Genomic DNA, 13308 nt, shown 5'->3' on the forward strand with positions numbered 1-13308 from the left:
CAACTTCCGGAGAGGCGCTTCGGCACTTTCCGGACGCTTCCGGGGTTTGCCCGATGGCGCTTCGGGCACTTCCGGACTCCGAGGGGTTCGGGGGTTTCCGGAGCGCTTCGGGCACTTCCGGACTCTGAGGGGTTCGGGGTTTCCGGAGCGCTTCGGGCACTTCCGGACTCCGAGGGGTTCGGGGGTTTCCGGAGCGCTTCGGGCACTTCCGGACTCTGAGGGGTTCGGGGGTTTCCGGAGCGCTTCGGGCACTTCCGGACTCTGAGGGGTTCGGGGGTTTCCGGAGCGCTTCGGGCACTTCCGGACTCCGAGGGGTTCGGGTGTTTCCGGAGCTTTTCGGTGATTTCCGTCAAAGCTTCGGCGTTTCCCGCCCAAAGTCGCCATTCATTCCCCCTCACAAAAAAATAAAAGGAAATTTGGGGGGATTTGGTAAAAATTGGGGATTTTTTTCCCCCCCTTCAAAACGCCGCGGTTTTTCCGGGGGGAAATTCCTCCGCCTCTGCCACAAAAAAATAATAAAAATAAAAATGTTGGGGGGTGAATTTGGGTGAAAATTGGGGGGTTTTGGTAAAGAAAGGTTCGGGGATTTCCGTAGGGGAAAAAAAAACCCAAAAAAACAAAACAACGAAAAGTTTGGGGGAAATTCTGGAGATTTCAGGAAAATAATAACAAAATAATAACAATAGTAATAATAATAATAGTAATAAAAGTAGTAATAGTAATAATAATAATAAAAGTAATAATAATAGTAATAATGATGAAAGTAATAAATAATAATAACAGTAATAATATTAGTTGTAATAAAATAATAGTAAAAATAACAATATTATCAATAATAATAGTAATAATTATATTAATAGTAACAAAAATAATAATATAAACAATTATAGTAGTAATAATAATAATAGTTATAATAATAATAGTTATGCTAATAATAATAGAAATAATAATACAAATAATAATAATAATAATAATAGTAATAGTAATTGTAATAATAATAATAATCATAACAATAATAACAATAATAATAGTAGCAACAACATTAACAATACTAATAATAACCATAATAATACTACTAATAATAACAATAGTAATAATACTAATAATAAAAATAGTAAAAGCAATAATAATAGCGATAATAATAATAATAATAATAATAATAAATAAAAGCCTTTTTTCCTTTTTTTTTTTGCCAAAGGGATTTTATTCACAAGCCGCGCCCCCCGCGCCAGGCCACGCCCCCTTATTAAAATGAGCGGGAAGGGGCGGAGCCGGCTCTGCCCGTGACGTCACTAAAGGGGCGGGGCTTGAGGCCACGCCCCCTCATTAAGGCAATGAGGGGCGGCCCCGCCGGGCTCAGGGGCGGAGCCAATGGGAAAAGGGGGCGTGGCCAAGGGGGAAATGGGGCGTGGTCAATGAAGGGGCGGAGCCGATGGGAAAATGGGGCGTGGTCAAGGGGAAAATGGGGCGTGGCCAATGAGTAAAAAAGGCAAATGAAAGGGGCGGAGCCAATGGGAAATGGGGGCGTGGTCAAAGGGAAATGGGGGCGTGGCCAAGAAGTAAGAGGCAAATGAAAGGGGCGTGGCTAATGGGGGGAATGGGGGCGTGGCCAATGGGAAAATGGGTGTGGTCCATGGGTATGATTGGCGCTTGAAATGGGCGTGGCCAATGTGAAAATGGGCGTGGCCAATGGGTGGAATGGTAAGGGGCGTGGCTAATGGAAAGGGGGCGTGGCCAAAGAGTGTGATTGACACTGGAAAGGGGCGTGGCCAATGAGAAAGTGGGCGTGGCCAATGGGTGGGAGGTGCGACGGAAAGGGGGCGTGGCCAAGGGGTGGGAGGGGCAATGGAAATGGGGCGTGGCCAATGGGAAATGGGGGCGTGGCCAATGGGAAATGGGGGCGTGGCCAGGGGATTTGATTGGCAGTAGAAAGGGGGCGTGGCCAATGGAAAAGGGGCGTGGTCACGAGGTGGGGGAGGGGCGGGTCAGGGGGGCCTGGGGGTCCTCGCCGGGGGGGGAGGGGCCTTTGAGGGGGGTGGGGGAGGGGCTGGCCGGCGCCCCTCCCCCCCCGCCCGGGTGCACGACCAGCAGGAGGCGCTGTCCGAACAGGGTCAGCCGGCCTGGGGGCAAAAATTCCCGAAAAAAATTAAAAATTGGAATTTTGGGGAAGAAATCCCGGCCCAAAATTTCGTGAAATCGCCCAAAAAAATCCCGAAATCGCCCCGAAATCTGCTTTAAACCACAACCCCACCCCGGAAATTCTTCAAATCCCCTAAAATTCCCCCCAAAATAAACCAAATTTCCATGAAAACTTCTCTGACACCCCCGCCCAAAAAAAACCTTTCCGAATTATTCCTAAACTCCCCCAAATTTCTCCCCAAAATCTCCCAAATCCCCATAAATCTCCCCAAAATCTTCCAAATCCCCCCAAATCACCCCAAATTTCCCCCAGAATCCTCCAAATCACCCCAAATTCCCCTAAAATTCCCCCACATTTCCACAAATCCCCCCAAATCCTCTCTAAACACCCCCAAATTCCTCCAAATCCTCCAAATTCCCCTAAAACCCCAAAAAAAACCCCCAAAATCTCCCAAATCCCCCCCAATATCCCCCAAAACCCCCAAATTCCCCTGAAATCCCAATAAATCCCCCCCAAGCCCCCTCAGATCTCCATCAAACCCCCCAAAATTCCCATCAAACCCCCCCAAAATCCCCCAAATTCCCTAAAATCTCCCCAAAACCCCCCAAATCCCCCTAATTCCTCTAAAATCCCAATGAATCCCCCCAAATTCTCCCAAATCCCCCTAAAATCCTGACCAATCCCCCCAAATCCCCCCAAATTCTCCTAAAATCCCCTCCAAACCCCCCAAATTCCCCCCAAATCCCCCTCAAACCTCCATCAATCCCCTCCAAACCCCCCAAATCCCCCCAAATCCCCACCAATCCCCGCCAAATCCCCCCCAAACCCCTCCAAACCCCCCAAATTCCCTCCAAACCCCCCCAAATCCCCCCCAAACCCCCTCCAAACCCGCCAAATTCCCCCCAAATCCCCCCAACCGCCCCCAAATCCCCCCAAATCCCCATCAATCCCCCCCAAACCACTCCAAACCCCCCAAATCCCCATCAATCCCCCCCAAACCCCCCAATTCCCCCCAAATCCCCCCCAAACCTCCATCAAACCCCCCCAAACGCCCCAAATTCCCCCCAAACCCCCCCAAACCCCCCCCAAATCCCCCCCAATCTCCCCCAAACCCCCTCCAAACCCCCCCAAATCCCCACCAATCCCCTCCAAACCTCCCCAAATCTCCATAAATCCCCCCAAATCCCCCTCAAACCTCCATCAAACCCCCCCAAACGCCCCAAATTCCCCCCAAACCCCCCCAAACCCCCCCCAAATCCCCGTCAATCCCCCCCAAACTCCCCCCAAACCCCCCACATCCCCCTCAAATCCCCATCAATCCCCCCCAAACCCCCCTCAAACCCCCCCGTCTCACCGAGGGCGCGGCGCAGGGCCGGCGGCCGGGGCCCCCCCCGCAGGCAGAGCAGGTAGACGGGGGCGCCGGTGGCGGTGACGGCCAGGCCGATGCCGCAGACCAGCGGCTCCGTCCACACCGAGAAGAGCAGCAGGGCCCCCCAAAAGAGCAGGTAGAGCGCCGGGATCAGCAGCGGCACCTGCGGGGTCAGCGGGGGGCTCGGGGGGATCGGTTTTGTCAATGGGAATTCTCTGGGGGCGATCGTGGTAACGTTTCTTATGAATGGGACGCATGGGAATTCTCTGGAGGTGGTCATAGTAACATATTTTATGAATGGAGGGTGTGGGAATTCTCTTGGGGGCGTTCATAGTAATATTTTTTATGAATGGAGGGCGTGGGAATTCTCTGGGGACATTGATAGTAACATTTTTTATGAATGGGACGCGTGGGAATTCTCTGGGGGTGCTCATGGTAACATATTTTATGAATGGATAGCATGGGAATTCTCCGGGGAAATTGATAGTAACGTTTTTTATGAATGGGACACGTGGGAATTCTCTGGGGGTGCTCATGGTAACATATTTTATGAATGGATAGCGTGGGAATTCTCTGGGGGCGATCGTAGTAACATATTTTATAAATGGAGGGCGTGGGGAAATTGATAGTAACGTTTTTTATGAATGGGCGGCGTGAGAACTCTCCAGGGGTGCTCCTAGTAACATTATTTATGAATGGAGGGCGTGGGAATTCTCTTGGGGCATTCATAGTAGTGTTTTTTTGTGAATGGGGAGCGTGGGAATTCTATAGGGGCAATCGTAGTAAGATTTTTTTATGAATGGAGGGCGTGGGAACGCACTGGGGGCAATTATAGTAATGGTTTTTATGAATGGAGGGCGTGGGAATTCCCCGGGGGTGCTCATGCCAACATTTTTTATGAATGGACAGCGCGGTTAGAAGGCAAAAGGGGCGTGGCTTGGGAGAAAAGTGGGCGTGGCTTGGCGTAAAGTGGGCGTGGTTTATCCCTTAAAGGGGCGAGGATTCGAGGCCAAAGTGGGCGTGGTTTAACCCTTAAAGGGGCGTGGTTTGGTGGGTAAAGTGGGCGTGGCTTAACCCTTGAAGGGCCAGCATCCCGGCTCCAAACTGGGCGTGGCTTATGGGCAAAGTGGGCGTGGTTTAGTCCTAAAATGGGCGTGGCTTGAAGGTCAAAGTGGGCGTGGCTTAACGCTTAAAGGGCCGTCGTCCCAGGTCAAAAGTGGGCGTGGCTTAGAGGAAAAGTGGGCGTGGTTTAGTCCTTAAGTGGGCGTGGCTTAACCCTTAAAGCAGGGTGATTTGCATGCCAAAGTGGGCGTGGTTTAACCCCTAAAGGGGCGTGGTTTTGAAGTCAAAGTGGGCGTGACTGAAGGATAAAGTGGGCGTGGCTTAACCCTTAAAGGGCCATAGTCCCACCTCCAAAGTGGGGGTGGCTTAGGGGCAAAGTGGGCGTGGTTTAGTCCTAGAGTGGGCGTGGCTTAACCCTTAAAGCAGAGTGGTTTGGACGCCCAAGTGGGCGTGGTTTAGTCCTAAAATGGGCGTGGCTTAACCCTTAAAGGGCCCGCGTCGCCGCTCCAGAGTGGGCGTGGCCAAATGCTCAAAGGGGCGTGGCTTATCCCGGAAGTGGGCGTGGCTGGGGCAAAGTGGGCGTGTCTTATCCCGGAAGTGGGCGTGTCTTATCCCGGAAGTGGGCGGACCGACCTTGATGGGGCGGGGCAGGCGCGGCTCCCGGCGGCGCAGCAGCAGCAGCCCGGCCACGGTGACGCCGTACCAGAGGTAATTAACGAAGCCGACGTAATTAATCAGCGTGTAGACGTCGCCCGTGGCCAGCATCAGCAGCGTGGAGACGCACTGCGGGGGGATCAGAGCTCCACTCCCAAATTCAGCCCCAAAATCATCCAAAAATTTATCCCCAAATTTCCCGAATTTATCCCCAAATTCATCCAAAAATTTATCCCTAAATTCCAGAATTTATCCCTGAGTTCATCCACAAATTTATCCCAAAATTCCAGAATTTATCCCCAAATTTATCCCGAAATTCCAGAATTTATCCCCAAATTTATCCCGAAATTCCAGAATTTATCCCCGAATTTATCCCCGAATTTATCCCGAAATTCCAGAATTTATCCCCAAATTTATCCCGAAATTCCAGAATTTATCCCCGAGTTCATCCACAAATTTATCCCAAAATTCCAGAATTTATCCCCAAATTTATCCCCAAATATTTCCCAAAATTCCAGAATTTATCCCCAAATTTCCCAAATTTATCCCCAAATTCAGCCCCAAAATTCCCAAATTTATCCCCAAAATTCCCAAATTTATCCCCAAATTTATCACCAAATTTCCCAAATTTATCCCCAAATTCATCCACAAATTTATCCCAAAATTCCAGAATTCATCCCCAAATTCATCCAAAAATTTCCCAAATTCATCCCCAAATTTATCGCCAAAATTCCCAAATTTATCCCCAAATTCATCCACAAATTTATCCCAAATTTATCCCCAAATTTATCGCCAAAATTCCCAAATTTATCCCTAAATTCATCCCAAAATTTATCCCCAAAATTCCCGAATTTATCCCCAAATTCATCCCCAAATTTATCCCAAAATTCCAGAATTTATCCCCAAATTTATCCCCAAATTTATCCCAAAATTCCAGAATTTATCCCCAAATTCATCCCCAAATTGATCCCCAAAATTTCAAAATTTATCCCCAAATTTCCCAAATTTATCCCCAAATTTATCCCAAAATTCCAGAATTTATCCCTAAATTCATCCACAAATTTATCCCCAAAATTCCAGAATTTATCCCCGAGTTCATCCACAAATTTATCCCAAATTTCCCGAATTTATCCCCAAATTTATCCCCAAAATTCCAGAATTTATCCCCAAATTTATCGCCAAAATTCCAGAATTTATCCCCGAGTTCATCCACAAATTTATCCCAAAATTCCAGAATTTAACCCCAAATTTATCCCCAAAATTCCAGAATTTATCCCCAAATTCATCCACAAATTTCCCAAATTTATCCCTAAATTTATCGCCAAAATTCCAGAATTTATCCCCAAATTCATCCCCAAATTTATCCCTAAATTCATCCCAAAATTTATCCCCAAAATTCCCAAATTTATCCCCAAATTTATCCCCAAATTTATCCCAAAATTCCCAAATTTATCCCCAAATTCATCCCCAAATTTATCCCCAAAATTCCAGAATTTATCCCCAAATTTATCCCCAAATATTTCCCAAAATTCCAGAATTTATCCCCAAATTCATCCACAAATTTCCCAAATTTATCCCCAAATTCATCCACAAATTTATCCCAAAATTCCAGAATTTATCCCCAAATTTCCCAAATTTATCCCCAAATTTATCGCCAAAATTCCCAAAATTATCCCCAAATTCATCCACAAATATTTCCCAAAATTCCAGAATTTATCCCCAAATTCAGCCCCAAATTTCCCAAATTTATCCACCAATTTATCCCAAAATTCCCAAATTTATCCCCAAATTCCAGAATATATCCCCAAATTTATCGCCAAAATTCCCGAATTTATCCCCAAATTCATCCCCAAATATTTCCCAAAATTCCAGAATTTATCCCCAAATTCATCCCCAAATTTATCCCCAAAATTCCAGAATGTATCCCCGAATTAATCCCCGAATATTTCCCAAAATTCCAGAATTTATCCCCGAATTTATCCCCAAATTTATCGCCAAAATTCCCAAATTTATCCACAAATTTATCCCCAAATTTATCCCAAAATTCCAGAATTTATCCCCAAATTTATCCCCAAATATTTCCCAAAATTCCAGAATTTATCCCCAAATTCATCCCCAAATTCATCCACAAATTTCCCAAATTTATCCCCGAATTCATCCCCAAATTTATCCCAAAATTCCAGAATTTATCCCCAAATTCACCCACAAATTTATCCCCAAATTTATCCTCAAAATTCCAGAATTTATCCCCAAATTCATCCCCAAATATTTCCCAAAATTCCCAAATTTATCCCCAAATTTATCCCCAAATATTTCCCAAAATTCCAGAATTTATCCCCAAATTTATCCACAAATTTCCCAAATTTATCCCCAAATTTATCCCCAAAATTCCCAAATTTATCCCCAAATTTATCCCTAAATTTACCCAATTTTTAACCCTTTCCTGACCCAAGTTTAACCTATTTTTTACCCAATTTTTCCCGTTTTTAACCCAATTTTCACCAAAATTTTAACCCTTTCCTCACCCAATTTTAACCCAAATTTTCCTGATTTTAACCCAATTTTTACCTGATTTTTAACCCATTTTCAACCCAATTTTAACCCTTTCCTGACCCAATTTTAACCCTTTCCTGACCAGTTTTTAACCCAATTTTCCCCAATTTTTTTTCCCGTTTTTAACCCAATTTTCACCAAAATTTTAACCCTTTCCTCACCCATTTTTAACCCTTTCCAGACCCATTTTTAACCCATTTTAACCCAATTTTTTGCCCACATTAAACATATTTTTCACCCGATTTTTCCCATTTTTAACCCAATTTTTACCAAAATTTTAACCCTTTCCTGACCCATTTTAACCCAATTTTTTGCCCACATTAAACCCATTTTTAACCCAATTTTCACTCTTTTCTGGCCATTTTTTAGCTATTTTAACCCAATTTTTACCAATTTTTGCCAATTTTCACTAGATTTTTAACCCTTTCTTCACCCAATTTTAACCCTTTCTTCACCTATTTTTAACCCATTTTCAACCCAACTTTAACCCTTTTTTGCTCATTTTTGCCCATTTTAAACCCAATTTTAACCCTTTCCTCACCCAATTGTAACCCAATTTTTTTCCCGTTTTTAACCCAATTTTTACCAAAATTTTAACCCTTTCCTCACCCAATTTTAACCCAAATTCTCCTGTTTTTAACCCTTTCCTCACTCAATTTTAACCCAAATTCTCCTGTTTTTAACCCTTTCCTCACCCAATTTTCACCCAAATTTTCCTGTTTTTAACCCTTTCCTCACCCAATTTTAACCCAAATTTTCCCGTTTTGAACCCTTTCCTCACCCAATTTTTAACCCTTTCTTGCCCCGTTTTTAACCCTTTCCTCACCCAATTTTTAACCCTTTCCTGCCCCACTTTTAACCCTTTCATGACTCGTTTTTCGCCCGTTTTTTGCCCTTTTTTTGCCCGTTTTTCGCCCGTTTTTCGCCGTTTTTCGCCGTTTCTCGCCCGATTCTCCCCGTTTTTTTTTTTCCGTTCCTCCCGGTTTTTTTTTCCCGTTTTTTGCCCAAATCCGTGTTTCCCGTCCCCGTTTGGCTCACGGTGAGCAGCAGGGCGGGCACGGGCGTGTGGCGCCGCACGTGGATCATGGCCAGCAGCGCCGGCAGCTGCCCCTCCCGGGCGCCGGCGTAGAACAGCCTGGGCGCGCCGCCGTGACGTCAGCGTGACGTCATCGAGGGGCGCCGTGACGTCATCGGGATGGCGGTGATGTCATTGAGAGGTGGTGATGTCATTGAGAGGTGGTGACGTCATCAAATGGGCGGTGACGTCATCGGCGGTGTGGTGATGTCATTGAGGGGGCGCCGTGACGTCATCAAATGGGTGGTGACGTCATCAGGATGGCGGTGATGTCATCGAGAGGTGGTGACGTCATTGAGAGGTGGTGACGTCATCGAATGGGCGGTGACGTCATCGGCGGTGTGGTGTTGTCATCGAGGGGAGCAGTGACGTCATCGAGGGGTGGTGACGTCATCGAGGGGGCGGTGACGTCATCGGGATGGCGGTGATGTCATTGAGGGGCGGTGACGTCATCGAGGGGCGCCGTGACGTCATCGTGACGTCATCGAGGGCGCCATGGCATCATCGAGAGGGCGGCGACGTCATCAAATGGGTGGTGACGTCATCGGCGGCGCGGTGACGTCATCGAGGGGAGCGGTGACGTCATCGAGGGGGCGCGGTGATGTCATCGGGATGGCGGTGACGTCATTGAGGGGTGGTGACGTCATCGAGGGGAGTGGTGATGTCATCGAGGGCGCCGTGACGTCATTGAGGGTGCGGTGACGTCATCGGGATGGCGGTGACGTCATCGAGGGCGCGGTGACGTCATCGCATGGGCAGTGATGTCATCAGGGGTGCGGTGACGTCATCGAGGGGCAGGAAATGAGGTGGAAATGAGGGGAAATGGGGATTTTGGGGGGTTTTGGGGGAAAAAATGGGGATTTTGGGAAAAAATGGGGATTTTTGGGGGGTTTTGGGGGAAAAATGGTCACTTTGGGAAAAAACGGGGATTTAAAAAGGTTTGGGAAGGGGGAAAATCGGGATTTGGGGGGTTTTGGGGGGAAAAAATGGGAATTTAGGCAGGAAAATGGGGATTTTGGGGGAAAATTGGGATTTTGGAGGGTTTTGGGGGAAAATGGGGATTTTTGAGGGGAAAAATGGGGATTTTGGAGAAAAATGGGGATTTTTGGGGGGAAAAATGGGAATTTCGGGGGGAAAATGGGGATTTTGGGGGAATAATGAGAATTTTGGGGGTTTTGGCAAAAAAATGGGGATTTTGGCAAATAATTTGGGATTTTTTGGGAGGGAAATGGAAATTTTGAGGAAAAAAGGGGAATTTTGGGGAGAATTTTGTAAATTTTGGTGGGAAAACAGGAAATTTGGGGGATTCTTGGCAGAGAAATGGAAATTCTGGGGGATTTCAGAGGAAAAACGGGAATTTTGAGGAGAAATTGGAAAGTTTTTAGATTTTCAGTATATTTAGTATGGAAAATGAGGAATTTTGGGGGATTTTGGAGGAAAATAAGAAATTTTGGGTATTTTGTAGGGAAAAACTGGAATTTTGGGGGATTTTGGCAAAAAAAAAAAGAGAATTTTGGTAGAAAATTGTAAATTTTGGGGGGGGAAACAGGAAACTTGGGGATTTTGGGAGAAAATTGCAAATTTTGGAGAATTCCGGAGAGAAAATTGTAAATTTGGGGGATTTTGGGGGGGGGAAATGAATTTGAGGGGATTTGGGGAATTTTGGGGAGATTTGGGGAACATCGGGAATTCTGGGAAGGAAATGGAAATTTTGGGGAATTTTGGAGCGAAAATTGGGGAATTTTTGGGAGATTTGGGGGAAAAATGGAGAAATTTGATGGGAAAAATGACAAAAAACGAGGGAAGATTGAGGGAATTTTGGGAAAAAGAAGAAACATTTAGGAAAAAGAAGAAAAATTCCAAGAAATTTTTGGAATTTTGGGAATTTCGGGAATTTTCTCACCTGGAGCAGGTGAAGAGGGGTAAAAATGGTAAAAAAAATGACCAAAAAATGAGGAAAAATCGGGGAAAAATCAGGGAAAATTCAGGAAAAATTGGGGGAAAATTCTGGAATTTTTGGGAATTTTGGGAATTTCGGGAATTTTGGGAATTTTCTCACCTGGAGCATGGGAAGAGGGGTAAAAAATGGTTAAAAAAATGACCAAAAAATGAGGAAAAATCGGGGAAAAATCAGGGAAAATTCTGGAAAAATTGCTGGAAAATTCTGGAATTTTTGGGAATTTTGGGAATTTCGGGAATTTTGGGAATTTTCTCACCTGGAGCAGGTGAAGAGGGGTAAAAAATGGTAAAAAAAATGACCAAAAAATGAGGAAAAATCAGGGAAAAATCAGGGAAAATTCAGGAAAAATCGGGGGAAAATTCTGGAATTTTGGGGAATTTTGGGAATTTTGGGAATTTCGGGAATTTTGGGAATTTTCTCACCTGGAGCAGGTGAAGAGGGAGCCGTTGACGCCGCCGAAGGTGGACAGAGCCACGGCCAGAGGCATCACCCAGGCCAGGGGACCCAAAACCTTCTCCCCAAAAGTCTGCGGGGAAAAAAAAAAAACCCCAAAATTCCCCAAAAATTCCCCAAAAATTCCCCAAATTCCAAAAATTCCCGATTTCCCCCCTCGAATTCCCGATTTTCCCCCAAAAAATCCGGATTTTCCCCCCAAAATTCCCAATTTTTAACCCAAAATTTTCCCGTTTTTTCCTCCATTTTCTCTCTTTTTTTTTTCAGATTTTTCCCGATTTCGGAAATTTTCCCCCCAAATTTTTTTCCCAAATTTCCCGCATTTCTCCCCCCCCAAATCCTCATTTTTTTTTACCCAAATTTCCCCCTTTTTCACCCAAATCTCTTCATTTTTCGCTTTTCAGCTGTGCCCAGGTGAGCCCAAAACCCCCAAAATCCCCATTTTTCAACCCAAAAATCCCCATTTTTACCCCCAAAAATCCCCATTTTTCACCCAATTTTCACCATTTTTACCCCCCAAAATGCCTATTTTTCCCCCCCAAAAATCCCCATTTTCCACCCCAAAAATCCAAATTTTTCACCCAAATTTCCCCATTTTTCAACCCAAAAAATCCCAATTTTCCACCCCAAAAATCCCCATTTTCAACCCAAATTTTCCCTTTTTTCTTTTCCCCCATTTTTCCCCATTTTTACCCGATTTTTCCCATTTTCCCCCCATTTTCAGCACATTTTCGCCATTTTTTTGTTTCCCCCCATTTTTTCCCATTTTTCACCTGATTTTCCCCATTTTTTTTGTTTTCTCCATTTTTTCCCATTTTTCACCCAAATTTCCCCATTTTTACCCCCAAAAATCCCCATTTTTCCTTCTAAAATCCCCAATTTTCACCCGATTTTCACCCTTTTTTACCTGATTTTTGCCACTTTTTTTCTTTTTCCCCATTTTTCAACCCAAAAATCCCCATTTTTACCCCCAAAAATCCCCATTTTTCACCCAATTTCCACCTTTTTTTTTGTTTTTCCCCATTTTTTCCCCATTTTCCCCTCTAAAATCCCCATATTTTCCCCCATTTTTCCCTCTAAAATCCCCATCTTTTCCCCATTTTTTGCCCAATTTCCACCTTTTTTTTCCCTGTTTTTTCCCTCTAAAATCCCCATTTTTCCCCCATTTTTTGCCCGATTTCCCCCATATTTTCCCCATATTTTCCCCATTTTTTGCCCGATTTCCACCATTTTTTTTTTGTTTTTCCCCATTTTTTCCCCATTTTTCCCTCTAAAACCCCCATTTTCCACCCAATTTCCACCTTTTTTTTTTCGGTTTTCCCCATTTTCCCCCATTTTCCCCTCTAAAACCCCCATTTTTCGCCCGATTTTCCCCATTTTTCCCCCATTTTTCCCTCTAAAATCCCCATTTTTCCCCCATTTTTTGCCCAATTTCCACTTTTTTTTCCCCGTTTTTTCCCCCATTTTCCCCTCTAAAACCCCCATTTTTTCCCCATTTTTCCCCATATTTTCCCCATTTTCCGCCCGATTTTCGTCATTTTTTTTTTGTTTCTCCCCGTTTTTCGGCCCGTTTTTGCCCGTTTCCGCCCCTTTTCGCCCCGTTTCTCGCCCACCACGGCCACGGCGCGGCTCTGCAGGATCTGCCGCGGGCTCAGCGCCGCCAGGTACGCCACGTTGGCCGCCACGTACAGGAAGGTGACCAAGGGGATGGAGATGGCGATGGCCAGGGGCAGGTTCCTGCCAGGCGAGGGGAAAAAACCCAAAAATGAGAAAATTCACCCCAAAATCCAGCCCGAAATAGCAGCACAACACGATCAGGTGGGGCAAAAACACCGAAAAATGCAGAAAAATCCACACCAAAATCACCCAAAATCACCCAAAACCACCCAAAATCACTCAAAATCACCCCAAAACCACCCAAAATCACCCAAAATCACCCCAAAATCACCCAAAATCACCCAAAATCACCCAAAATCAACCCAAAATCACCCCAAAACCACCCAAAATCAGCCCAAAATCACCCCAAAACCACCCAAAATCAC

The 13308-nt window shown here is 45.3% G+C and overlaps 1 protein-coding gene across 2 annotated transcripts in view; it reads right to left on the reverse strand.

The window, feature by feature from the left end:
• Positions 1 to 1003: 1003 nt before the first annotated feature.
• Positions 1004 to 13308, reverse strand: part of LOC110483426 (large neutral amino acids transporter small subunit 2) — a 29188-nt gene continuing 16883 nt past the window's right edge. The window contains exons 6-11 of one of the 2 annotated variants that reach the window (XM_077789903.2): positions 12880 to 13003; positions 11236 to 11339; positions 8817 to 8913; positions 5205 to 5354; positions 3495 to 3672; positions 1004 to 2120 (exon numbers count right to left, since the gene is read on the reverse strand). In XM_077789903.2, the coding sequence (XP_077646029.2) occupies positions 1963 to 2120; positions 3495 to 3672; positions 5205 to 5354; positions 8817 to 8913; positions 11236 to 11339; positions 12880 to 13003 (811 nt within the window). In that variant the 3' untranslated portion in view covers positions 1004 to 1962. Of the gene's footprint in view, positions 2121 to 3494; positions 3673 to 5204; positions 5355 to 8816; positions 8914 to 9990; positions 10545 to 11235; positions 11340 to 12879; positions 13004 to 13308 lie in introns of those variants that run through there. The other variant, XM_085565474.1, reaches the window with a different exon arrangement.

This window comes from Lonchura striata, chromosome 36 (genome assembly GCF_050655825.1).
Source record: "Lonchura striata isolate lonStrDom1 chromosome 36, ASM5065582v1, whole genome shotgun sequence".
Taxonomy (NCBI): Eukaryota; Metazoa; Chordata; class Aves; order Passeriformes; family Estrildidae; genus Lonchura; species Lonchura striata.